The sequence below is a fragment of the Saccopteryx bilineata genome, chromosome 2 (genome assembly GCF_036850765.1).
Source record: "Saccopteryx bilineata isolate mSacBil1 chromosome 2, mSacBil1_pri_phased_curated, whole genome shotgun sequence".
Lineage (NCBI taxonomy): Eukaryota > Metazoa > Chordata > Mammalia > Chiroptera > Emballonuridae > Saccopteryx > Saccopteryx bilineata.
Window position 1 is genome coordinate 276639563 of NC_089491.1, and position 23650 is coordinate 276663212.

Sequence of the window (23650 nt, forward strand, 5' to 3'; positions counted from 1 at the left end):
GGACTGCCACTGCCTGATAGAAACATGGGAACCAGTCAAGGCCAACGCTTAACAAAACAGGAACAGCAGCCAGCAAAATTACAACAAAAACACCGTTTTAATTTCCATCTGAATATCTACAGCAATATACAGGACAGTGGGGTAAGCTTCTAGAAAAAACCTCCACACGATGAATACATCTGTATTTTGATTTCTTCTGAGAAAAAGATGCCTTTTTAAATGCATTGGATTTTACAATAGAATTATATTCTACTTATATCTAGATCTAGATTGTCATGCTATATGTGAAAACACCTTGTGTAACAACCATTAGAAGTTTCGAATCTAAATCTTGATTCTAATACTCCTGACCTGTCTTGTTATGTGAAAGAAATAATTTTTATGAATGAAAATCTCACGCCTAGTTAGTATCACTGTACAGTCTCAGAATGCAAGTTCAGGAAGATAAAAAGTGATTTACGGAAGGCACTGGAGTCAGTAAAAGCACTGGTAGGGTTTTCAGTTGGATCCCACCCTGGACATTCACAGAACAAACACTGCACGTGTGAGAGTGTTTGTCACTGTGGTGTCCGTCTTTGGGCGTCTGGTGTAACACGGGGAGCTGTGGGGACCCCTACACTCTGTGCACACAGATCCGGGGGGGGGGAACCTAAAGTACCAGCATTCAAGTAACTGAACTGGGCTCAAACCTGTCAAAACCCTCTAGTTTCTGTACTAAAATGTGACACTTTTAATAAAGGAAATCCAACTGAAATGAATTCTATATTAAAGGATAATTTCAACAGGAACAACTTACTGGTCATAAAATACACCGAAGCTCAGTGCTGGTGAAAAAAAAAACAGCTCATGACTGTTGCTAAGTTCTGCATACCACATGTCTCACAATGGCTACAGATCTCATCCAAGAGAAAAGCTTCATCTTCGTCTGAGAAGAACCCGAAAGCGAAAGACCCTCTCCAGAAAAGGAAGGTGGACAAAATTCACCTTAGTTTTCAGAACTGAGTTGAAGTGAGCGTGCCCCCCAGCACAGCCAGCTACCTCCGGGGACCTGCTAGGATTTGTGGGAGCACAGGTGCCCTTGGCTACCCATTTGTTACACATACGACCAGGATGGGAACGAGGTCTGTGTCATTACCACGTCGTTAGAAAATTTGTCTGTTTGCTTTCATCAACATCTCCCAAAACAGAAATCTAAATTTTACACAAAACACTGGTATTTCCTAAACTTCATTTACTCTCAAAATGAGAATAAATCAGAATACATCCTTTTTTGTGTTTTAGCAATAACCCATTAACCTTACTTAACAAGAAGTGAGAGCCCAGCAGCGCACGCCAGCCCTACAGGGCCGCGAGCTGGGCCAGGCGCACCATCCTGCGGAGGTGGCCCCCACTGGCAGGGCTGTAGCGCCCCGGGCTGCCCATGCAGGGGGACTGGTGGGTGGGGCTGGGCTTCCTGGGGCTGCCCCCTGAGGAACCACTTCTCCCTGGGCTGCAGCTGGGAGAGAAATCAAGATCCAGCAGCTGAGATGTCAACTTCTCCTTTATCGCAGGGCTCGGCCAGCTGAGGAAACCAAGAACTATCTGTCAGCACAGAGGGTCGGTGGTGCGGGGAGATAAGAGGCCACAACAGGAACTGAGCTCCTGCACCTAAGCCTGGGGGCCACTGTGGCTCCAGTAAGAGGCCTTCAGAACCTCAGAATCTCAAAACCTGGGCCCTGAAGATTAAAAGCCCATTTTCACTGTCCACACAAATCCCACGTGACTGTGACCAGGAACCCTGGGTAGCCCTCCCTGCACCCTCCAATGTCAGCACCACCCCTTCTGCCTCTCCACCCACTGCAGACCTCTGCTCTGAGGTGCCCCAGCCATGGCTGAACGGTCAAGTGTCATGGCTAGCTTGGCCAGTGTCCTGGGGGAATCGCCATATTTATGTAGGTCAGAATCAGGTGGATCTGGAGGCTAGCAGCAGCAACCCCAGGGCCCCCAGGTACCTCTGTCTGTCAGAGGGTGGGTAGCGCAGGACAGCATCCCTCCACCTGTGCACGGCAGGGTACCGCTGCGGGTCCACGTCTGCACACTCCAGAGCTGCCAGAACATCCCGATCCAGTTTGGATGGCTCATCTCTAGAAGGCATTAAAAAAGAAGAGAAAAAGGAAAAACGTGATTAAAAATAGACTTCTAACACCACTGTCTTTTAAAAAATTTTATTTGTTGATCTTTAGTGAGGGAGGGACGGGGAAGAGAAACACTGATGTGTCACTCCACTAGTCATGTTGTTGTTGGTTGATTCTTGTATATACCTGACTGGGGATTGAACTCACAACCCCAGACAGCTGCAATGATGCTCCAACTAACTGAGCTACTCAGCCAGCGCCCACCACTGCATTCTTTTTTTTTTTTTTTTTGTATTTTTCTGAAGCTGGAAACGGGGAGAGACAGTCAGACAGACTCCCGCATGCGCCCGACCGGGATCCACCCGGCACGCCCACCAGGGGGTGACGCTCTGCCCCTCCGGGGCATCGCTCTGTTGCGACCAGAGCCACTCCAGCGCCTGGGGCAGAGGCCAAGGAGCCATCCCCAGCGCCTGGGCCATCTTTGCTCCAATGGAGCCTCGCTGCAGGAGGGGAAGAGAGAGACAGAGAGGAAGGAGAGGGGGAGGGGTGGAGAAGCAGATGGGCGCTTCTCCTGTGTGCCCTGGCCAGGAATCGAAACCGGGACTTCTGCACGCCAGGCCGACGCTCTACCACTGAGCCAACCGGCCAGGGCCCCACCACTGCATTCTTAACTCAGAAACCCAACACAGGTGTAGGCGCTGGTCCACCGCCGCCACCTCAAGCACCAGCTGTCAGGCTGGGGCCCAGGCTGCGAAGCGGAGACTCAGGTAGCAGAGAAGACACGCTGACCTGGGGAGAGCACCCTCAGGACCTGCCCCCTGCTGTGAAAATGCAGTTCTATTTCCACTTCTGAGACCTGGGACAGGCCACCACCCAAGACACGAAGGCTGAACCCCAGGTCTTTCTTCCTAGAACAAGCTACATTCTTTTTATTTTTTTTTTACAGAGACAAGAGTCAGAGAGAGGGATAGATAGGGACAGACAGGAATGGACAGAGATGAGAAGCATCAATCATTAGTTTTTCATTGTGACACCTTAGTTGTTCATTAATTCCTTTCTCATATGTGCCTTGACCATGGGGCTACAGCAGACCGAGTAACCCTTGCTTGAGCCAGCGACCTTGGGTCCAAGCTGGTGAGCTTTGCTCAAACCAGATGAGCCTGCGCTCAAGCTGGCGACCTTGGGGTCTCGAACCTGGGTCCTGTGCATCCCAGTCCAACGCTCTATCCACTGCGTCACTGCCTGGTCAGGCAAGCTACATTTTTAGGACAGTTTCAGTCATTCTGGGGATGACTACTTCCCCAGAAAGAACAGCAACACAAGGAAAAGCTGGAAATTATGTGTTTCCCACCAACCTGAAGACCCAGCTGAGAAAGACTGAGAAGTCGCAAGGAACTACAAATACATGACACACGGGAACTACAGGTGCATGTATGTGCACCAGGTTGTGGGCAGAGGAAAGCTTTAGGATAATCAGTATCACACACGCTCACATTCCTTCATGTCAGTGTGCATGAATGCCCCTGCCCTACGGCGTCACACATGTACTCACACACCCAACTCATACCCAAAAAGGAAGAGCCTCTGGACAGGCTCCTTCGTAGTGGGGACCTGTGAGGGCTCGGAGGACACAGAAGAGCAGATGTGCTGGGCCTCGTGTCTGGGACTGTGGGGACCCAGGCACATGTTGGCAATCCCCGTTGACATCACACTTTCTGTCCTTGCTTGGTTGTTTCCAAGTCTGTCAGCAACAGGAGACTCTGATACATCACTGTCCATTCCTGATGCCAGGATCTTCTCATCTCTCATTTTATTTTTATTTGGTGTCTTAGGAAAGCCACTTCCTACTTTCTGTAAATTGAGCTTATTGAACTCAACAGTCAGGCCAGAGACAGGGGACCAGAGGGCTTCTTCTCTGCCAGCAGCCTTCATCCTCTTCCAACCCTGGGTCTTGCTACTACTTGGGGGGCTGCATAACTCTTTCCTGTGGCTGTGTGGACAGGCTGGCACCGAGGCTTCTATGAGGTTTGCCTTCTGCTCCAAGGGAAGGATGTCACACACTGAGTCTCTGAAAGCCCTAGTTGTGGGCTGGCTGTTGTTTCGAGCTGTGTTCTGCTGGTTTTTAATCTCCTCCAAGCTCACATCATCATCTTCATCCAGAAAGGCCCTCATAGAGATGGAATTACTGCATTTCCCATGAGAGCCTGTCAGGTAGACAAAACAGCTCCTCAGGTGTGGGTAACAAAGTCTGCATGACGTGCACTCAGCACAGTGTGGATCCCCAAGACAATCAATCCTCATCAAAGCCTCTTCTGCAGACACAAGACAAACCATCCCCCATGCTCCAGGGAAAGGGCAAGCAGGACCCTACAAACAGAGCCTCCAGGAAAATGAGAAGAAAGCCAAGGCCAAGGGCAGCCACAGGTAGGGGTAGGATAGCGCCTGGTGCCTCTGACTAATCGAGGACACCAGGGTGCTGGGGATATGATGGATAGAGAGAAGCAGCAGGATTTTGTACATACACAGGCACAAGCTCTTTGTTGATGGCCACAGGACAAGGTCCAGGTCCTGCAAGCGCAGGGACACCCCACATGTCCTTACCAAAGCCAGAGGCTTTTTCCTGGATACAGGTTTCATTTTCAACCATGTCTTGTTGGGCCTTTCTGCTCAATTCCCGCTGCATGAGATATTCCTCCAGTTTCTGCAGGCCCTCCTGGGAAGAAAGGTCAACAAAACAGCCCAGAAAGTCCCAGTACTCGACCCAGGGATACCCCAGCTCGTGAGCCAACTCCCTGTAAGAATAAAGCACAAGTGATCAGTTATGAAATGAACAAAAACTCCAAGATCTAATTACAAAAAAAATAGTTAAGGCTGGAATCTTCGTTACGATTCTATTTTATTCTAAATTTGGGGCTAAGATAGTACTTTGCATCCTCTAAAGCAGCACTCTCCTAATAGTGAGACTGAGCAGTTTTCTCATGGAGATGGGACATGATGGAATGAACCAGTCACTGGGTAGGAAGGAGAGTGCAAACAAAATACACCTTTCATTAACAAAGTGTAAAGGTAAAAGGCGAAATAGCAAAACTCCACAGAGAGACCTTTTTGTTTTCATAAAATGATATAAAGTTGGATATGATTCTGGTTTTGGCCAGGCACATAGAAATTTTAAAAATAGTCCTTTTCAGGTTCAAGCTATAAATCTGAAACTGAGCACATATTGTGAGAAAAAGTTCTAAAATTGCCTGACCGGGCGGTGGCGCAGTGGATAGAGCGTCGGACTGGGATGCAGAAGACCCAGGTTCGAGACCCCGAGGTCGCCAGCTTGAGTGTGGGCTCATCTGGTTTGAGCAAAAGCTCACCAGCTTGAGCCCAAGGTCGCTGGCTCCAGCAAGGGGTTACTCAGTCTGCTGAAGGCCCACGATCAAGGCATGTATGAGAAAGCAATCAATGAACAATTAAGGTGTTGCAATGCGCAATGAAAAACTAATGATTGATGCTTCTCATCTCTCTGTCCCTGTCTATCCCTCTCTCTGACTCTCTCTCTGTCTCTGTAAAATAATTCAATAATGCTTTCTTTGCTCAAGCTGTAATTTAGCTCCCTGATTGTTTCCAGCAATTACCAGCCACCCTGAGTCTTGTGTTCTATCTTCTCCCATTGCCAAAAAAGCACCCAACACAGGGCACCTCATTCCAAACACACGAACATCCCTCATAGGCTGCCTGACTGCTATGGCCGTGGGGAGAGAATGCAGTGTGTACAAGGTTTACAAGGAATCGGAGCTTCAGGAAAGGGCTGGAATATTCTGGTAAGCACTACCTGGGAACTCTGATTCTGAGGCAGATGTCACACGAGCTTCCACCCCCAGTCAACATACAATCACACGACATACAAAATGACTTCACCACTCAGCTGTCACTCATGTGATGCCTTTAAGTACCTTCCCACTCTCTCCATGCCTCTTTCTGGATCTGATTTCCTGACATTGTGAAAGAAGCCTGCTTTCTCTCGAGGCGGGGTTTTCCAGAGTCTGCGAAAATCTTCTGCCTATGAAGAGAAAAGAGGTTGAGCTGTACTATGCATCCAATCCACCGGGCAAATGTAAAGGACCACTAGTATCACAGAGCCAATTGGATGCTCCCAAGAGTCCCCCCCTCCCAATGCACCCTGGGCAATACGCCCACCTGTCTTACAGCTAAGAGAGACCACTGGCTGTATTCTGACTGAGGTGAGGAGGGACGAGGAGCCCTTATCTCTCCCTGCAGCCCTTGGTGGGCTGTGGGATCGGAGCTGCACCAGGCCTCAGAAAGAAGCCTCACCCTGAGCAGCACAGCACAGAGCGCTACCCAGAGGCCTCCAGTCTTTCATTTTTCCACCACATGAAAGAAAAATAAATGATTGTTTTTAACCCACTTGAGTTTTGTTTTATGTAGCTGAATTTAATCACAACTGACACCACTTGTTTTTGGAGATGTTTTACAGTTGATGGTAACTGTTTAGAATTTTTTTTCAACAAGAGGAAAGGTTATATACACCACTGTATGAAATACCTGAGTCCAGAAGGTGAACTTGCAAGTTTGCAAATGAAAGTTTCCTTGTGACAAAACCAGTCCGAGAACACTGGAAAGGACAGCCTAGCTAGACTGGCAGTGCCCGTGAGAGGTCTATAAACTGATGGGAGAACCTGGTGACAATGGCACAGGAGGGTCGGCCCAGGTAAACGTCACTTCTTTGAAGGACAGGCTCCCCACCACATCTTCCCTGGCTGGCCAGCAAGGCACAGGGTCACAATACCTTATTTCTCCAACAAACATTCCAAAGCGTCATCACTAATTTATTGACGTCCAAGGAGACCAACCACAAAGGAATAGGCTGGGAATACTAAGCACTTCTTGGGGATATAGCTAGGAGCTCATTCCAGAAGCTTCCATAGCAACTCACCCTGGCTGGACTAAAGGGTCCCGCGAAGGCTCTCAGAGTCAGAACAGGGTCTCTGGGGCTGCCTCCACCACAGCCGACATGAGTGGCCTCCACTGTCCGGTCTGAAGACCAAAGCTCCCCGATCACTGGGGAAGACATGTCCTCTGCTCGCAGGAGCGGCACATAATAGTGACCTGGGGGGAACACCAGAGCTAATCCCATCTGCTTGGATGGCTCCTCACCTCAGTGCACATGTAGGGCTTCCAGGAAACAGCCTAAGAAACAACGCAAGTGATTCCACAGTAACAACAAAAAGGCTGCAAATTTCTGGAGACGACAGACCTGGTAAAGAGGCCCATTTGTGCCAGACTCATTCAATGAGCCCCACACTCTTCCTCTGCTTGGGAAAGGAAGGAAGGGGGAGCATACAGCTCTTCATCCCAGGAACTTAAAAGACTGAGACTGTGTCAACAAGATTAGTGGAAGTCAGAACTGGAGAAATGTTAAAAAAAAAGGTTTTCACTGCCCTTCTTTCCCAATTCCCTATCCTTTTTGATTTTTTTATTTATTTATTCATTTTTAGAGAGGAGAGTGAGACAGAGAGAGAGAAGGGGGGAGGAGCTGGAAGCATCAACTCCCATATGTGCCTTGACCAGGCAAGCCCAGGGTTTGAACCGGCAACCTCAGCGTTTCCAGGTTGACGCTTTACCCACTGCACCACCACAGGTCAGGCTCCCTATCCTTTTTGTATGTTACAATTTGGTGTAACTGACTAAACATTTATTTATTTATTTATTTATTTATTTATTTATTTATTTATTTTTTTCTGAAGCTGGAAACGAGGAGAGACAGTCAGACTCCCGCATGCGCCCGACCGGGATCCACCCGGCACGCCCACCATGGGGAGAAGCTCTGCCCACCAGGGGGTGATGCTCTGCCCATCCTGGGCGTTGCCATATTGCGACCAGAGCCACTCTAGCGCCTGAGGCAGAGGCCACAGAGCCATCCCCAGCGCCCGGGCCATCTTTGCTCCAATGGAGCCTCGGCTGCGGGAGGGGAAGAGAGAGACAGAGAGGAAAGCACGGCGGAGGGGTGGAGAAGCAAATGGGCGCTTCTCCTGTGTGCCCTGGCCGGGAATCGAACCCGGGTCCTCCGCACGCTAGGCCGACGCTCTACCGCTGAGCCAACCGGCCAGGGCCTGACTAAACATTTCTAAGGGAGAAAAAGGGAGACTGCAGTGAAATCACGGAGAACAGAGTGGTAAGGTCACAGGGCAGGGTACAGCAGGAAAGCTCCCAGAGACATGTACACAGACACCTTGCTATTGTGTGCAAATAAACCTTATTTACAAAAGCAGGAGGTGGGCCTGGCTGGTGGTGGTACAGTAGGTAGAGCATCAACTTGGGATGCTGAGATCCCAGGTTCAAAACCCCAAGGCCACCCGCTTGAGCACAGGCTCACTAGCTTAAGCATGGGTCACCAGCTTAAGTGTGAGGTCATCGACATGGTCTTTAGCTTGAACCCAAAAGTTGTTGCCTTGAGCAAGGGGTCACACTGGCTTGGTTGCAGAACCCCACCCACCCTGGTCAAGGCACATATGAGAAGCAATCAATGAACAACTAAAGTGCCACAACTACGAGTTGATGCTTCTCATCTCTCTCCCTTCCCGTCTCTCTTTAAAAGAAAAAAAATTTTTGCCTGACCTGTGGTGGCACAGTGGGATAAAGCATCGACCTGGAACACTGAGTTTGCCGGTTCGAAACCTTGGGCTTGCCTGGTCAAGGCACATGTGGGAGTTGATGCCTCCTGCTCCTCCCACTTCTCTCTCTCTCTCTCTCTTCCCTCTCTCTAAAAATCAATAAATAAAATATTAAAAAAAAAAAAGAAAAAAATTTTTTTTAAAAAGCAGGAGGTGGCCTGACCAGGCGGTAGCGCAGTGGATAGAGCATCGTACTGGGATGCGGCGGACCCAGGTTCGAGACCCCAAGGTCGCCAGCTTGAGCGAGGGCTCATCTGGTTTGAGCAAAGCTCACCAGTTTTGACCCAAGGTCGCTGGCTCGAGCAACGGGTTACTCAGTCTGCTGAAGGCCCGCGGTCAAGGCACATGTGAGGAAGCAATCAATGAACTAAGGTGTTGCAACACAGAATGAAAAAGTAATGATTGATGTTTCTCATCTCTCCATTCCTGTCTGTCTATTCCTCTCTCTGACTCTCCCTCTGTCTCTGTTTAAAAAAATTAAAAAAAAAAAAGGCAGGAGGTGGCAGCAGCACCTGTTAAATGGAGAACCACCTATGGAGGTTAGAATAAAAAGGAAACCAAGAGAGGAGAGACAGGCTCCAACCAGTGGAGGTCAAAGACCTCTGGCTAAAGGTGACAGGGAAAGGCACTTCTGCTGCACCACCTGAACCTCACTGGAAACAACACAGAGGAAGGTGGTGGGAAAGGTCCCTTTTGGAAACCAGCCATCTTCACACTCTGGAAGCCACATGTTAGGAGGCACAAGTCCCACAAACTCCTGACCAGAGGAGTGAGGTCACCGAGAATGGAGGTAGACCCCCCACAGAACTGGCAGGTCACGTCTTGAAAAGCTGAGCAGGCAATCTAACTCTCAGTCCAAGGTAATGAGATCCAGGGTGGCCAAGCTGTAGGAGTGGGGACTGCTGGAGAGCGAAGGGAGGAACAACCTCACTTTGTGAAGGAGGGGCAGGGCTTGATGCAGAATGGGATGAGAGGGAGCTCCTGACGAATAACTGAATGACCAGGGAGCTCAGGCACAACCCCTCCTGTTCACTTCTCCCTGAGGAAGGTCAGATACATCTGCTGCATGAGTGGCCAGCAGAAGGTAAGGGGTGAGGCCATGGACAACAGGCAAGTGACCAATAACAGTGTCTCTCAGAACAACACAAGATGAGAAAGGAGGGATTATAAGAAGGCAGAGAGTTCAGGAAACAGTAACCGTAACGAGGGCTGCCAAGTGGGCTCACAAGTAACCCTCGCTTCACTCTGAACACAACCAGGCTGGGGTGCTGTCCAGGTCCTGCCCAACAAGGGGCCTCACACTCCAGCACAGACATCCCTCCTTACCCTTTAAATATTCTCTAATCCGCTCCTTCAGCTCCACAGATTTATTTTTGCTTCTTTCACAAATAACCTGTTTAAAAAACAGTTAAGTGAAGTTCACTCTAAATCTTAATTTATCATTTTCTTATTAAAGTTTTATTAAATCAAGTTTTTAAGTGAACAAAATAAGGATAGTATTTAATGCTCAATATTCATAAAGCCCAAACAATCGCAGGTTGAACAGTACAAGCTTTCTTCTACACGTTTTGAAACATTCTTAAGGAGCCAGGACAAGAAATAAAAACCTCTGAGAGCATGGGTGAACTTTATTTCCTTTCTCCATGCTGCTGCATATTTGCTAATTTTCTGCATAAAAAAGAAATCTTAGACTGCATGATCAAGTCAGAGCAGAGATGTGGAGACAGACACAATTTTCAGTTCTCTGAGTCCTGTTGCCTAGGACCCTGCTTATGGCAGGGCTGACACGGAACACCTATGTAGCAGGGAACACAGAGGTTTCCTTTACGCAACTACGGTAATCAACTCTGTAAACCCTTGAAGAATTGTAGTGACAAGAACATTTTTGTTAGAAAAGAATAAAAAAACCAATAACCTTCAAATAAGGAAGGAACTACAATACTATCATCTCCTGCCAGCCTGTGAGAAACAACCTGTAATACAATCAATCCTACAGTGTACCTGGGAATTAGTGCAACTAAGTGGTTTTATTTTTTAGCATGATAGACACATAGACAGACAGGGACAGACAGACAGGAAGGGAGAGAGATGAGAAACATCAACTTATTCTTGTAGCACTTTAGTTGTTCACTTATTTCTTTCTCATATATGCCTTGGCTGGGGGCCCCAGCCAAGCCAGTGACCTTGGGCTCAAGTTAGCGACTTAGGGTTTCGAACCTGGGTCCTCACCATCCCAGGTCGATGCTATATCCACTGCACTACTGCCTGGTCAGGCTACTTTTTTAAGTCTGTAACTATAAGAGATGTCAAATGCTTTTATATTTTGCTCTTTACTAATTTCTACAGAGAGAGACAATGAGAAAGAGAAAGAGAAAGAGAGAGAGAAAAAGAAAACAATGAGCCAGACCAGGAGGTGGCGCAGTGGATAAAATGTCAGACTGGGATGTGGAGGAGGACCCAGATTCGAGACCCCGAGGTCGCCAGCTTGAGCGCGGGCTCATCTGGTTTGAGCAAAGCTCACCAGCTTAGACCCAAGGTCACTGACTTGAGCAAGGGGTTACTCAGTCTGCTGTAGCCCCACGGTCAAAGCACATATGAGAAAGCAATCAATGAACAACTAAAGTGCCACAATGAAAAATTGATGATTCTCACCTCTCTCCCTTCCTGTCTGTCTGTTTCTATCTATCCTTCTCTCTGATTCTGTCTCTGCAAATAAAAAAAAAGAGAGAGAGAGAGAAAAAAAAAGGTGGCCCTGGCCGATTGGCTCAGTGGTAGAGCGTCGGCCTGGCGTGCAGAAGTCCCGGGTTTGATTCCTAGCCAGGGCACACAGGAGAAGTGCCCATCTGCTTCTCCATCCCTCCCCCTCTCCTTCCTCTCTGTCTCTCTCTTCCCCTCCTGCAGCCAAGGCTCCATTGGAACAAAATTGGCCCAGGCACTGAGGATGGCTCCATGGCCTCTACCTCAGGGGCTAGAATGGCCCTGGTTGCAGCAGAGCAACACCCCAGATGGGCAGAGCATCGCCCCCTGGTGGGCATGCCAGGTGGATCCCGGTTGGGCGCATGCAGGAGTCTGACTGTCTCCCCGTTTCCAACTTCAGAAAAAAAAAAGAAAATAAAGAAAAAAAAAGAAAAAAGAAAACAATGACTTGTTGTTCCACTTACCTAGGAATTCATTGATTGATTCTTGTATGTGCCCTGACTGGAGATCAAAATGCAGTATTGGTGTATTGGGACTGCGCTCTAACAAACTAAGCTACTCTTAGGCCTGACCTGTGGTGGCGCAGTGGATAAAGAGTCGACCTGGAAGTGCTGAGGTCGCCGGTTTAAAACCCTGGGCTTGCCTGGTCAAGGCATATATGGGAGTTGATGCTTCCAGCTCCTCCCCCCCTTCTCTCTCTCTGTCTCTCCCTCTCCTCTCTAAAATGAAACAAACAAACAAACAAAAAAAACCCAAAAAACAAAACAAAGCCACTCAGCTGGGTCTGAGATGTCAAGTGCTTTAAAAAAAATTTTTTTAAACGGGTAAGGTTGTAATTTTTTTATTTATTTTTATTTATTCATTTTAGAGAAGAGAGAGAGAGGGAGAGAGAGACAGAGAGAGGAGAGAGAGACAGGGGGGAGGAGCTGGAAGCATCAACTCCCATATGTGCCTTGACCAGGCAAGCCCAGGGTTTCGAACAAGCGACCTTAGCATTTCCAGGTCAATGCTTTATCCACTGCGCCACCACAGGTCAGGCCATGTCAAGTGCTTTTAAATACATGTTACCAAACATCATTTTATATTGAAAAAAACATACATACCATGTGCACAGAAAACACTGAGTCAGATATATGCAAAATAACATTAAAATCTGAGTTGTTGAATTGTCTGGATTTTATTTTGTTCACGTGTATTCTAAATTTTCTCCAGAAAGTGAGCACTACTACATAAGCACAGCAATTACAACGATGGCATTTGTTACCAGACAGGGTTCTTACAGGTTCTATTCTCAAAGGGCTGGCAGGTTCAATCAATTAAGATCTCTAATTTATGGTCAAGTCCACTTCACAGGCCCAGACACACCTCTGCTCTCTCTAAGGTGCATTCTGCTCAGCTGCCAGTATCGGTCATGACACAGGCTGCTTTATAAGGCTTGTGCAGGCCAGGTGGGAATACATGGGAGGGACTTAGGAGAGCTCCTGGCACACCCTGAGCTGAGCATGTCAGCTGTTTATAGCATCATCATCCTTATCATAATCACCAGCACCCTCACCTCCACTATCAGCCTCATCATCTTCATCATTTCATCACCATCCTCACCACCACCGTCATCCTCACCTCCACCACCACCACCACCACCATCCTCATCATCATCTTTATCACTCCCACCACCCTCATCTCCACCATCATGACCATAACAACCACCTCCTCTGTTCTCTCTGAACCTGGTCAACTGAGGTATGTACACAGAGGGAACTTGATAAAAGGCTGTGAGCTAGTGAAAACAACTGACCGCCTGTTCTGGGAAAATAAAATCAGCACACTGGGGCAGCTCATTCCCTCAGGCTCTGCAGATGCGACTTCCTCAGCAGTCAAATTCTATAGTGTGCCCGTGAGACACACATTCACAGTTATAGCCTCCTGACTTCACAGTGGTTGTAACTGTAGTGTAGACTATAATTTTATGTATTTTCATTTCTAACACTACACAGCAACAGCATTTTATAGGTACTTACATCTTCAGGTGTTTGATTACATTTATTCCGTGGGCATTTTACAATCAAAGGATGTGAAGAAAGCACGTTGACCACATCTGCGTTTCCAAACTTACAAGCAAAATGCAACGGTGTGTCATTGCCCTGATAGGTGTGGAGGAAGAACACATTTCTTATTTACACACTTTTGTTTCATAAGGTTGCTTTATGATGAAAACAGGTATTTAGTACAAAAACAAAAGCCTTGACAACACAAGACGTTTTTATAGCTGAAGAATATTGGCATGCTACCACATATCCACTTTATACCAGGGCCTGAGCCCAGCACAGTGCCCTAGTTACCATGTATCTAGTGCCTGGTGCCTAGGTCTAGCAGAGAGCTTACAATGAAGCTGGGGTGTGATGCCTGCCCAGTAAAGAGTCGCTTAAACAACACAGGTCCTGCTGTGATGTCTTATAATCAGTGCTCAAAATGTGAAATAAACAGATGAAGGCAACATCCAGAATAAAGCAGTCTATGAAATTGGTGTGTGCTCAAAGAAAATTCTCTACCAGCTAATACCAATATAAACTAAACTCTCTATTCCGGGATTCCTCAAAAAATTATATATATATAAAAAAAAAAAAAAAAAAAAAAAAAAAGGCCTGACCTGTGGTGGCGCAGTGGATAAAGCGTCGACCTGGAAATGCTGAGGTCGCCGGTTCGAAACCCTGGGCTTGCTTGGTCAAGGCACATATGGGAGTTGATGCTTCCAGCTCCTCCCTCCTCTCTCTCTCTGTCTCTCTCTCCTCTCTCTCCCTCTCTGTCTTTCTCTCTCCCTCTCTCTCTCCTCTCTAAAAAAAAATGAATAAATAAAATTAAAAAAAAAAATTATATATAGAAATACCTATGACCCAGCAATTCTGGGGATTTATGCAAAAAAACCAAATCACTAATTTAAAAAGATATAGCGCCCCTATTATTTACAATGCTTCTCAGTGCTCTGACTTGCTGTTGGAGGGATCCTTCCCCAGGATCTCCACAACTGCACCTTCAACTGCTGCCTGCAGACCAGTGAGTGGCCTGGGGATCACAGCACCCTGCCTGGCGGGTGGACCTGTGTGTGTGGGTGGTTCTTATTTTCCAACCATCTTTCTGAGCTCAATGAATATATGTCTCTTTCCTGACTCTCCACATGCACTGACATAATGCAGGAATGCATTAATACTCAAAACCAGGAACACGAGTTTTGTTGCAACCATAAGACTGGCTGTAATGTCACTGAAGAAAGAGAATGTGGCACACTCACCCCCTTGTCGGGAGTGTTCAGGTATAGGTCAAGGATGTAACAAATGCGTTTCTCCAACATGTCTTGGGCATCATCTGGGTACATGAGCCGCATAAACTCGGGGTTCTCCAATGCCTCGAGAGTCCGCTGGCAGATGAAAGCCTGATTCTCTCTGGCAGCAACATGCATAACGTTGTACCTACATCCCTCCTGACGGAAAACAGATTTTGAGCTTCCTTTTTGTCACCCACAGACAGGAAGCTAATGAAGCTGAACGCAGGCTTACCTGTACGATGGTTGGGTTGTCCCCAGACCCAATCAGATACCTGGGATTACTCCAGATAAGGTCAGAGAAGGTGTCTACTTCTCCCTGCTCCACAGCTCTTCGCAGTTTGGAAGTGAGGTCTTGTGTGCGGGGATTTTTATAGCTGTTTGCTCGTTCTTTGTTTACTGTTTCTGACTCAGATAAGCACAAGCTGTCTGTTAAGAGACAGATTTTTAAGAACAATTAATGTCAATAAATTACATATACAACTAATGCAGATTTGAAAAGGAACTAAAAATAAAGAGATAGGAAAATTAATAAAGATTAAAGTAATTAAATAGAAAACCAACAATAACAAGAAATAAAGCAGAGTATTTATATGAAATCCAAAAAGCAGTTAGTTGAAAGAACCTATAATATATAATCCACTGATAAATGTGATTAAAAAGACATTTAATTTCACAAGCATTTCTCAGCACTCCCTATATGCTATACTGAGGGCAATAAAAGTTTGTCCCACAAAGGCCTATGATCTACTCAGGAGTAAAAGGCAAGAAAGAATGACAGAACACATAGCAGAAGGATGAAGTCCTAGCCTACAGCCATGGCACAAACACATGGCAGTAGTATGTGAGTGAAAAGCAAACAACAAATTGGACTCCAGCCGGGAAAACTCTGTAAAGGAGCATCGAGCTCAGGAGGGGGAGAGGGAGGCACATGGCCACCAGCTTTCCTTCTCAGATCTTCAAAGCACATGGAGCATTCCCATAAAGGCAGTGAGCCAAAGGGACTTCTATTAGTTTAATCACAACACTTGAAGAAATCTGAAAGAGATCTTCTTGAGGGGAATTTCCACAAACTGCTCAGAGGAAAACCTGTAAGTGCATGAAATCATTCTGGTTCCTATGCAAAAAGCACCCTTGTGGCCCTGGCCGGTTGGCTCAGTGGTAGAGCGTCGGCCTGGCATGCAGAAGTCCCGCGTTCGATTCCCAGCCAGGGCACACAGGAGAAGCGCCCATCTGCTTCTCCACCCCTCCCCCTCTCCTTCCTCTCTGTCTCTCTCTTCCCCTCCCGCAGCCGAGGCTCCATTGGAGCAAAGATGGCCCAGGCGCTGGAGATGGCTCCTTGGCCTCTGCCCCAGGCGCTAGAGTGGCTCTGGTCGCAACAGAGCGACGCCCCAGAGGGGCAGAGCATCGCCCCCTGGTGGGTGTGCTGGGTGGATCCCGGTCGGGTGCATGCGGGAGTCTGACTGTCTCTCCCCATTTCCAGCTTCAGAAAAATACCAAAAAAAAAAAAAAAAAAAAAAAGAAAAAGAAAAAGAAAGAAAAAAAAAGCACCCTTGTAAGGCCAAGTAAGGGACCAAGGAAAGGAAGCAGATGAGAGTCTTGACTGATGGCCCAACGCGTGCTCAGAGAGGGCCTTCCTTCCTCTGAACCGCAGCCAGCCTAGGAAGCAGGACAGCTGTGAGCTCCTAGAGGGGACAAGACTGAGGCTTGAACTTTGTACAATGCTGATGACAAAGACCTCTCACAAAATAAGATTCTGAGCTGGGAGACCTATCATCAGGTTTCTAACTAGATAGATTGTCTACATCAACGCTGGTGTCACAGAACTAGAAACAGGTGTAGCCTCAGGTAGAAAACAGATTGGTCTCAGCATTAAAAATGCCCCTGAATCCAAGAGACAGTAGTGAAAGAGGGAGACAGAGGGAACAGGACAAAAAGGGTGACAGTGGTCCCTTTGTTGCTTCTCCAAAAGCCTTGTCAGCATCACAGCCCAGAGTAGATGCCTGGCCCACTCAGCCCCCTTGCCTCTACCCTCATGGTCCCCAGTCTCCCCAGACCAACAACACACTCTCTTCCAGCTGCTCCAAGGCCTGGGATTTCACTTCCTGCCAAACTGAACTTCTTGTAAAGACAGAGAAAACTAATTCCCGTATATCAGGAAACCGACACGAAAATACCCATGGGCAAATTTGATAGCAATGCCAAGTTGTGAACTGCTATACAATTTACCTTTTAAGCCACCATTGCTAGAGAGTGATGCTATTTTCACAGGAGAAAGTAATGAAGAAGTTTTGTTTGGAGACGGGAAGTAATCACCAATTCCTCTAGCAAATTTCTCAGCATCTTCTCTGCTTGAAAAAGCTTTAAATCGGGATCCTTTGATCATTTTGACAGCTTGCAATGCTTCCTTTTTATCTTCATAAACATGAATCCTTTCTGTGTAGGAAAAGTAACACAGAAAATAAAGATGAGTAACTGGAGCCACTGTCAGGTAGTCATACCCAAAGGCCCTGTGTTTAACTGTAAACAATTGTTACCCTATTGTCTGACTTTTTTCTTGTATTAATGCTTGAGATTTTTAATCCTGAAGAGAAAGGGCCTTAGCTAGCAGAAAAAACACAATAAGCTTGATCATCTATGCATGTGAATACAAAGAAGGTGATACATATTTTACACGCACATGTAATTTTATATCCAAAAATACTATCCCATATTTAAAAATAAAATTCCACCTTTGGGAGGGTGGCAGCTTTCAAAGTTTAAGAATGCATCCCTCACCTGACCTGAGGTGGCACAGCAGGTAAAGTGTCGACCTGGAATGCTGAGGTCACCGGTTTGAAACCCCAGGCTTACCAGTCTAGTTAAGGCACATATGAGAAGCAACTTCCCTACCCCCTTTCTCTCTAAAATCAATAGATAAAATCTTAAAAAAAAATTAAAACAATGTACACTTACATACCCCCATATATATAAAAGCAGTTATTAGCCTGACCTGTGGTGGTGCAGTGGATAAAGCGTCAACCTGGAAATGCTGAGGTTGCCGGTTCAAAACCCTGGGCTTGCCTGGTCAAGGCACATATGGGAGTTGATGCTTCCTGCTCCTCCCCCCTTCTCTCTCTCTCTCTCTTTCCCCCCTCTCTAAAATGAATAAATAAAATCTTAAAAAAAAAAAAAAAAAAAAACCACACACAAAAAAACAAAAGCAGTTATTAAATGGTTACTTCCAGAGAGTAAGACATCACTGGGTTGGAAGAAAATAATTTCACTCTATATACTATATATATAATATATATATTACATTCTAATAATCAATATCAAGTTTCTAATAACTCTTTACAATGCTATTTTACTTGTTTCAAACTGTAATTCTTTAATATCGAAAACTATTTATACCTTCATTGGCCATTTGCATTCATTAATATAACAAGTGTTCAGGTTACGTTGAAATAGTAACTAACCAACAATATTTTTCTTAGTTTTTAAAAATTAATATATAGATTAAAAGAACTTTTTAGGAGCACTTTCTATAAAAAATGCCAATGGCCTGACCAGGCGGTGGCGCAATGGATAGAGTGTCGGACTGGGATGCCGAGGACCCAGGTTTGAGACCCCAAGGTCGCCAGCTTGAGCGCGGGCTCATCTGGTTTGAGCAAAAAGCTCACCAGCTTGGACACCCAGGTCACTGGCTCGAGCAAGGGGTTACTCGGTCTGTTGAAGGCCCGTGGTCAAGGCACATATGAGAAAGCAATCAATGAACTAAGGTGTCGCAATGCGCAATAAACAACTAATGACTGATGCTTCTCATCTCTCTGTTCCTGTCTGTCTGTCCCTGTCTATCCCTCTCTCTCTCTGTCCCTGTAAAAAAATTAAAAAAAAAATGCCAATGGTGGTTAATTTGGGGTGATGAAGTTATGATAATAATAAATAATAAATTATTATTTATCCTCTACTGTTGGGATTTTCTAAAACTTATTTATTGATTTAGAGTGAGAGAAAGAGGGAGAGAGACAGACAGAAATATCTATCTGTTCCTGTATGTGCCCTGACCAGGGATCAAACCTGCAACCTTTGTGTATTGCTGTTGAGATTTTTTTTTTTTTTTTGTATTTTTCTGAAGTTGGAAACGGGGAGGCAGTCAGACTCCCGCATGCGCCGGACCAGGATCCACCCGGCATGCCCACCAGGGGGCGATGCTCTGCCCATCTGGGGCGTTGCTCTATTGCAACCAGGGCCATTCTAGCGCCTGAGGCAGAGGCCATGGAGCCATCCTCAGCGCCCAGGCCAGCTTTGCTCCAGTGGAGCCTTGGCTGCGGGAGGGGAAGGGAGAGACAGAGAGGAAGGAGAGGGGGAGGGATGGAGAAGCAGATGGGCGCTTCTCCTGTGTGCCCTGGCCGGGAATTGAACCCGGGATTCCTGCACGCCAGGCTGACGCTCTATCACTGAGCCAGCTGGCCAGGGCCTGCTGTTGAGATTGATTTTTTTTTCCCCTGAAGCTGGAAACGGGGAGAGACAGTCAGACAGACTCCCGCATGCGCCCGACCGGGATCCACCCGGCACGCCCACCAGGGGGTGATGCTCTGCCCCTCCGGGGGGGGGGGGGTCGCTCTGCCACGACCAGAGCCACTTTAGCGCCTGGGGCAGAGGCCAAGGAGCCATCCCCAGCGCCCGGGCCATCTTTGCTCCAATGGAGCCTTGGCTGCGGGAAGGGAAGAGAGAGACAGAGAGGAAGGAGGGGGGTGGTGGAGAAGCAAATGGGCACTTCTCCTATGTGCCCTGGCCGGGAATCAATCCTGGTCCCCTGCACGCCAGGCCGACGCTCTACCGCTGAGCCAACCGGCTAGGGCCGCTGTTGAGATTTTTAAGATCACTTTACCCTTGCTGTACAGGCACTCCCTCCCTATAAGAAACATCACATTGGCCTGACCTGTGGTGGCGCAGTGGATAAAGCGTCAACCTGGAAATGCTGAGGTTGCCGGTTCAAAACCCTGGGCTTGCCTGGTCAAGGCACATCACATATGGGAGTTGATGCTTCTGGCTCCTCCCCCCTCCCCTCTCTATAATGAATAAATAAAATCTTTAAAAAAAAACAAACAAATAAAAAAAAAAAGTGTTAAAAAAAAAAAAGAAACATCACGCCTAACACATTACCGTTTCTCGCTGAGGCATCCTCGTAGGCCGGGCACACCCCATAGTATAGAGGTGGCTCAGCAGAGGCCCTCACCAGGGTTTGGGGGTCATTGAGCACAGTCGCAGCACTGAAGGGCACCGAGCAAGGCTTCAACTTCAAGTCATCTTCCTCCGGAGGATTCAAGCCCACACTATAACCAAAATCTTTTTCTTCAGAAAAGCTGACCTGCTCAGCAGGGCTCCTTACAGCAGACCTCAAAATCATCTGTGCATCCTGGCTGAGAGCTGTGGCGGCCTGGTCAGAAGGGAGTGAAGGCAGGGTTCTTCCACGCTCCAATAAAGCCTGAGCCAATTTTTTCTCAAAAATGAACCTTGTGGTTGCGGTAATGGGTCCACATTTCAATCCAGCTTTGACAATTTCTTCTCTCAGGTCATCTGGATTCAGGAGTTTCAATCGAGCTAAGATGGCATCCATGGTCATTTCACCTAGGCCCAAAACAACACAAATCAATTTGACAGCTCAAATGTACATTTTTTTCCCTTTCTTTTTTTGTGAGAGAAGTGAGTGAGCGAGAGAGACATGAACATTGATCTGTTCCTGTATGTGCCCTGACTGGGGATCAAAACGGTAACCTTTGTGCTTCAGGATGACACGCTAGCCCACTGAGCTATCTATCTGGCCAGGGCTTGAGCAGGAGCTTTAATGAATATATTTGAAGGGGCCCTGGCCATGTAGCTTGGTTGATTAGAGCATCATCCCAATACACCAAGGCTGTGAGTTTGATCCCCCATCAGGGCACACACAAGAATCAAGCAATGAATGCATAAATAAGTGGAACAACAAATCAATGTTTTTTTTCTATCTCAAAAAAAAAATTAGTAAGTAAAAATATTAAAAAAATAAGTATTTGGAGAAATAGTCGTTAAATCTAAGGAGATAGGTTAAGCGTTGTCAGCTAGAATCAGGGGAGAAGGTAAGAAATAATGGGCAGCAACTGACCACTGTCAGTAACGGGGCTGAAGACAAGGACTCAGATTAGAACAGGTCTTTTTCTTTTACACTTAAAAAAAAAATTATTGATTTTAGAGAAAAGAAGGGGGAGAAGAGAGAGAAAAACATCAATCTGTTTCTGTATGTGCCCTGACTGGGGATTGAACCAGCAACCTCTGCCCGTTTGGACAATGCTCTAACCCAGTGGTCCCCAACCTTTTTTGGGTCACGGACCGGTTTAATGTCAGAAAATATTTTCAATGACCGGCCTTTAGGGTGGGACAGATAAATGTATCACGTGACCGAGACAAACGTCAAGAGTGAGTCTTAGACGGATGTAACAGAGGGAATCTGGTCATTTTAAAAAAATAAAACATCGTTCACAGTTAAATATAAATAAAACGGAAATAATGTAAGTTATTTATTCTTTCTCTGCGGACCGGTATCGGTCCGCGGCCTGGGGGTTGGGGACCACTGCTCTAACCAACTGAGCTATCCAGCCAGGGCAAGAACAGGTTTTAATTACGGATGGATTAGATGTCATGCAAGGGCCTTGAGGGATTGCAGTCAGCCTGGACAATTTCTAGATTTCCAGTTCAGGTGCTCAGGAAGTGATTCTACCTAAAGCAGAGAATATCAGACATACAACAAATGGAGATTTAGGCACCAAGCACCAAAAACACCTACTGCACACTACTCAACTGTCCCCAACCCTAGGCAACACTGATCTATTCTCTATCACTACTGTCATTTCAAGAATGTTATATAGACACATTCGTGGACATAGATAAAAGTGAAGTGGTTACCAGAGGGAGGGGAATAAAGAGGAACAAATATATACCCCACACAGGTGGAATATAAAACTGAGGCTCATGGCCACATATAGAAGTGGTTAATAAGGGGAGGGAGGTGGGGGGGAAGGGAGCAAAGAGATACAAAAATATAGTGACAGAAAATTATCTGACTTGGGGCGATGGGCACACAACACCATCAATAGTTCAAATATTACAGAGATGTTCACCTGAAACCTCTGTACTCTTACTGATCAATGTCACCCTATTAAATTTAATTTCTAAATAAAAACAAATAAATGTTATATAAATGGAATTGCACACTGCAGACCACCTGCAGTGGTAACTCAGCACAATGGCAATGAAATCTGTGCAGGTGCAGAGGGGACCAACATCTGTTTCACTGCCAAGACAGTTTGTTTAACACTCACCCCTGAAGAGAATTCTGGGCTGGTTCCAGTTCAGGACAATTACAAATCAAGTTATAATATTTGTCTACGTGTTTCGGAGTGAAATATCAGTTCTTTAGGAAAGATGTCCCAGAGTGCAGTGCAGGTTCAATTCTTTGAGAAACTGCCTATTTTCAGAGTGGCTACACCTTTAACATTTCCACCAGCAGTAAATAAGACCCAGTTTCTCAGCGTTTGGAATATCGGTCATTTTTAATTTACCATCGTAAAGGGAGTATAGTGAGGTCTCTCATTCATGACCCGTTTAATTTACATTCAGCTACTAGGCTGGTGCTGCTTAACCTCGTTGCCCATGTGTTTCTCTGCTTCTATTGCATCTGCATCTATTGTTTATACGTCTAAGATGATTTAAAAATGGGAAACCAAACATTTAAAAAGAAATGCTTTTAAATGCAAAGAGACCCTGTCACCTCAGCCCCCTTACATCCCAGGTCTGGGTGGTTTCCAGTCTCGCGGTTGAATTTCCTGGCCGCACCGACCATGGAACTAACTAACTGGACAGGTCAGCACATCACTCCAGCCGCCACCTGGAGCTTGGTTAGGGGGACGAGCGCAGGCGGCCACAGACATCCCCGCATAGCCGGCCTTCCGGGGACCCCTTCCTCCGCCGAGAGGTCGGGACCCCTTCAGCCCCAAGGGCCCCAGGCGGAACCATCCATTTCGCCTTCTGCTCAAAAAAATTTCCTTCCCACCGGCACGACCTGCGGGCGAGGCGGCGTAGAACGCAGGCTCGTGCGGGAGGCGCAACGGGTGCAGACTGCGCGGAAACACGGGGGCGCCGGACGCGAGCGGGCTCCTGGTCAACGAGGCTCCGAACGACAGACAACGACACCCAGAGGCCGCCGCGCCGCGCTGTCGTCTATCCAGTTAAGGACCCCAGAGTCTCACTCCCGCTTTCTCCCCAGAACTGCGCCCTCGGGCCAGGGGTGGGACCCACGCCGGAAGCAGGGGAGCGGAGGGGCCTTACCGGGGCTAGAGGCCGGGTCCACGGACGCGCGGGGAGGCGGGGCGGGGGCCGCACTCGGACCCAGGCCCCGCGGCCGCTTTTCCAACCGCCGCACCAGCCAGCGCACGGCGAGCAGCAGCACCGAGGCTCCCAGCACCTCCCAGACCAGCGCTGCCCACTCGGCGGCCACCAGCCGCGGCCACAGCATCGCCACCGCCCTCCTGGCCGCCGCCGCCGCCGTCGTCGCCGTCGTCGCCGTCGCGGCCGAGGGAACCCGCGCCCTTCAGGCCCCCGCGTCTCGGGATGCCCGCGCCACTGCCTGATGGTGCCCCTCCAGGGGTCGGCCGGCGCAGGGCTGGGGCAACACGCGCGAGCTAGGGCGCTCCCACGCGCGTCCAGCGGCGCAGCGAGAAAGTGTGGCTGCAGCCCCGACCTCTGAAGGCGCAGGGTCAGAAAGCGCACCGTCAGGCAATGGCGCGGTCAGCACGGGACGCGGGTCCTGAAGCGGGCGTGGGCCG

The 23650-nt window shown here is 47.6% G+C and overlaps 1 protein-coding gene across 1 annotated transcript; it reads right to left on the bottom strand.

The window, feature by feature from the left end:
* Positions 1-78: 78 nt before the first annotated feature.
* On the bottom strand, positions 79-23423 carry ANKLE2 (ankyrin repeat and LEM domain containing 2). The gene is made up of 13 exons (XM_066260896.1): positions 23154-23423; positions 19956-20420; positions 17037-17243; positions 15043-15236; positions 14778-14966; positions 13510-13632; positions 10121-10187; positions 7057-7229; positions 6056-6162; positions 4716-4906; positions 3682-4318; positions 1992-2123; positions 79-1561 (listed from the first exon to the last, which is right to left on the bottom strand). The coding sequence occupies exons 1-13, from the start codon at positions 23338-23340 to the stop codon at positions 1339-1341; spliced, it is 2895 nt and encodes a 964-aa protein (XP_066116993.1). The 5' UTR covers positions 23341-23423; the 3' UTR covers positions 79-1338.
* Between the last annotated feature and the right edge of the window lie 227 nt (positions 23424-23650).